Source organism: Propithecus coquereli, unplaced genomic scaffold (assembly GCF_000956105.1).
Source record: "Propithecus coquereli isolate 6110/MARCELLA unplaced genomic scaffold, Pcoq_1.0 Scaffold404, whole genome shotgun sequence".
NCBI lineage: Eukaryota > Metazoa > Chordata > Mammalia > Primates > Indriidae > Propithecus > Propithecus coquereli.
The window spans coordinates 1,019,892-1,023,893 of NW_012149775.1; the positions used below are offsets into that span (position 1 = coordinate 1,019,892).

Genomic DNA, 4,002 nt, shown 5'->3' on the forward strand with positions numbered 1-4,002 from the left:
TTCCTCCCCCCTTCTCCCCTTTCTCCACCCTTCCCCTCCTTTCCCCCCTCCTACATTCCTTCTCCCTCCTCTCGTCCTTCCTCCCTCTTCCTCCTCTCCTTCCTTCTCTCTTCCCCTCTTTCTCCTTCAGGGATGCACATCCTTCCTTTCCCCACGGCCACCACCATGTATGGAGGAGCAGTTTCCCACGGAGGCTTAGGATGCTGGTGGGGGCTGCAGTCCAGTTGTGTCTGCCTGGACAGGTGTCTTTTTCTAATCCATCAGAGGAGTTGCCCCCAAAGCAGAGGTTCTGCTTTCAGTGACTCAGCACTCAGATTGAAGCTGTCCCTTTGGGAAGCTTCAGTAAGGTCAAGGGAAGGGAGGGAAAAATAGGTGTCTGCTTAAAACTAGTGCAGGAAATGTTGCTACTGGTGGGGTTTTTTGTTTTTGTTTTTCCTCTTATTTTTAATTGACACTGTAATGATTGTACATATTTATGGGATACAGAGTGATATATGGATATAATGAATAATGATCAAATCCAAATCCAAGTACTAATAATTACCATATCTATCACCTCAAACATTTTACCATTTCTTTGTGTTGTGGACATTCTAAATCCTCTCCTCTAGCTTTTTTTTTTTTTTTTTTTTGTGAGACAGGGTCTTGCTCTGTCACCAGGCTGGAGTGCAGGGGTGGGATTCGTAGCTCACTGTAGCCTCCAATTCCTGGGCTCAAGTGATCCTGCAGCCTCAGCCTCACAAGTGCGAGCCACCACAGCCGGTTAATTTTTCTTATTTTTTTATAGAGACAGGGTCTGGCTGTGTTGCCCAGGCTGGTCTTGAGCTCCTAGCCTTAAGCAATCCTCCCACCTTGACCTTCCAAAGTGCTGGGGTTATAGATCTGAGCCACCATGTCTGGCCTCTTCTAGCTTTTTAAAAATATACAATAAATTATAGTTAACCATATTCACCCTGCAGTGTTGTGAAACACTAGAACTTATTCCTCCGATGTGAATGTAACTTTGTATCTGTTAACCAACCGCTCCCCATACTCTCCTCCCCCTTTCATTCCCAGCCTTTAATACCGACCATTCTGCTCTCTACTTCCATGAGCTCAGTTTTTTTTTTAGCTTCCACATATGAGTGAGTGAGAGCATCTGGTATTTCTCTTTCTGTGCCTGACTTATTTTGCTTAAATAATATCCGCAAGGCTCATCCATGTTGCCACCAATGATAAGATTTCGTTCTTTTTTATGGCTCAAGTAGTATCTCATTGTATATATATATAGCACATTTTCCTTATCCACCTGTTGATGGCCACTCAGGTTGACCCCATCTTAGCTGTCGTGGGCAGCGCTGCAATAAACATGGGCGTGCAGGTGTCCCTTTGATATACTGACTTCCTTTCCCGTGAACAAATCCCCAGCAGTGGGATTGCTGGATCGTGTGGTAGTTCTAGTTGTGGTTTTCTGAGAACGCTCCATACTGTTTTCCATACTGACTGTACAGAGAAAAACCTAAAGAAACTGTCAGAACTAATAAGCGGATTCAGTTGCCAGATACACAGTCAACATACAAAAATCAGCAGCACCATACACCATAACCAGCTAGCTGAAAAAGAAATTGCAACAGCAATCCCATTTATAATAGCTACCAAAAAATAAATAAAATACCTAGGAATGAATTTACCAAGAAGGTGGAAGACCTCTACAATGAAAACTACAAAACTCTGATGAAAGAAAAACAATTCTAAAATTCATATAGAGCCAAAAAAGGGCCCAAATAGCCAAAGCCATCCTGAGCAAAAAGAACAAAGCTGGAGGCGTCACACTACCTTACTTCAAAAGATACTACAAAGCCATAGTAACCAGAACAGTGTGGCATTCATACAAAAACAGATACATAGACCCATGGAACAGACTAGAGAACCCAGAAGTAAATCCATGTATTTATAGCCAATTGATTTTCAACAACGTCACCACAAGCATGTTGGAAAAACATAGTCTCTTTAATATAACAGTGCTGGGAAAACTGGACATCCGCATGCAGAAGAATGAAGCTGGTGGGTTTTGTCTGTGCGTTTATTTGAGTTTGATTTTGCTACAAGGGAACTAGCCAGCTAACTGCTTAATTATCACCAATATTTCCCCGGAGACTATTTGGCTGCCAAAGGACAGTAGAAAAGAGACCCAAAATGGGGTCCCAAAGTCTAATAGAGAAATACAGGTGAGAGGGAGAAGCAGCAGTACAAAATGTGTAAAACAGAAGAGGCCTTTTGATAAAGGTGATAGACAGGGAAGGACAGACCTCGGGGCCTGGAGCATCAGGAAGACCTTAAAGGGCGTGAGATGATGAGAGGCTCAGAGAGACGCTGTGTCCTCCCCAGGTGAGCCCTGGTGGGGTGGCAGGCCTGCACCTCCGCCCCTCCCACCGCCCACCCCCGTGAAGAACCTTCCTGATGCTCCGATAATAACCAGGTGGTTGCCGCGGCACATTGCCGCAGCTGCCCTGTTCTGCTCTGATGGCCTGTTTGATGGCCTGTTTGACGGCGGCCCCAGGAGCCTCGGGCGCACTGCTTCCCTCCAGAGGCACGTGTGTGGCTGCAGGTGGGCACTCCCCAGTCTTCCTGCCCTGCCCTCGGGAACGAACCCTCCCCCCTGGGCTGCTCGCGGCCTCTGACCCCCAGAGGACCCTCAGGACCCTCTTTGTCCTGTGTGATTTTCCCTTTCCGTTCTAGCAACCCCCACGTCAGGAAACATGCCCGGTCGAGTCCCCAGCCGCCACCCCAGCTACTGTGGCATTTGTTTGCTCTTCCGTGCCACCTTTCTGAGCAGAGTTGTTGGCACATGCGGCCTGCTTTGTCACCCTGTCCTCTGAAGTTGTCTTGGACTTAATTTGCTTTGAGGGGCGCGTTAGAAGGATTTGCCGGAAACTGCAGCCAGTCTCTGGGCAGTTGCCTTACAGCGGGGCAGGGTGTATCTCTGGCCTCTTACCTGCCCCTCTGGCACAGAGCCTGCATTCTTCCCAGACTTTGTGAAGCCGTCAGCAGCAGCCACAGTTTGGTGATTGCATTTGTTTCCCGAATCTTGCCCTCACAGGAAAGCTAGCCTGCCCTACCCCTCCTCACTCCGCTAAGCTCCCGTGTTCCCACAGTGCTTGTCATTCGAGTACACGATGCGTTGTTTGCATTGTTGTCGTCTGCTTCACCTTGCTAGAATGTCAGCTCCACACAGTAGGGATTTGTTCTCTCTTTTTGTTGTTTTTTTACTGCTCTACCCCAAGTTTCTAGACTAGAGCCTGGTACATAGGAAGCACTTCATAAATATTTGTGGAACAAGTGAAAGGAAGACAAAAATCAGTTAATACGGAGTAGTTTTGAGGCTTTGACTCACAAAAGTGAATGCAAGCAGCATCTCAAAAGAAGCCCGTTCCCACGCACCCCGTCCCACCGGGTCTTGGCCATCAAGCAGACAGCGCCAGCATCCTGCCTCCTGCTCAAGCCGCGCCTGTCCTTGATTATCCCTGACGAGCACATCCAGTTGACTCTGTCTCAGAAACACACCTGGAATGTGCCGCTTCTCTTTTTTGTCTCTGCCGCTAACCTAGTGGCCTAGTTCAGGCCACTTTTGTCTCCTCCAGTCCACAGCGACAGCCTCTGGACGGGCCTCCCCCTATTCGTGTCGCCTCGCTGAATCCATTCTCCACGGGGCAGCCAAGCGATTGGTCACTAAGGATTTTGGCTAGCTGCTGGAGAGTGACCCAAACAAAACAAGTTTATTTCTGTCTCAGCCACAGTTCAGATGTGGGGCCGTACAGCTGTCACGGTGGCTGTCCGGAAGCTTACCCAAGGAGCTGAGTTACTTCTATGTGGTTCCACCAACTTCTAGGGATGTTGTCCTCAGCTGTGTGGTCAAGGTCATGCTCACCATTACCATGTCCAAAATTCAGCCAGAGGGGACAGAGGAAGTAGAAAGCAATTTTCTTTTTTTAAAGGACAAGCCCCAGAAATTAGAGTCACTGC

At 47.9% G+C, this 4,002-nt stretch overlaps 1 protein-coding gene across 1 annotated transcript in view; it reads left to right on the forward strand.

The window, feature by feature from the left end:
• Positions 1 to 4,002, forward strand: part of TRIM26 (tripartite motif containing 26) — a 25,382-nt gene that overhangs the window by 16,385 nt on the left and 4,995 nt on the right. The window contains exon 5 of the mRNA XM_012652971.1: positions 2,154 to 2,157. Within this exon, the coding sequence (XP_012508425.1) occupies positions 2,154 to 2,157 (4 nt within the window). The remainder of the gene's footprint in view (positions 1 to 2,153; positions 2,158 to 4,002) is intronic.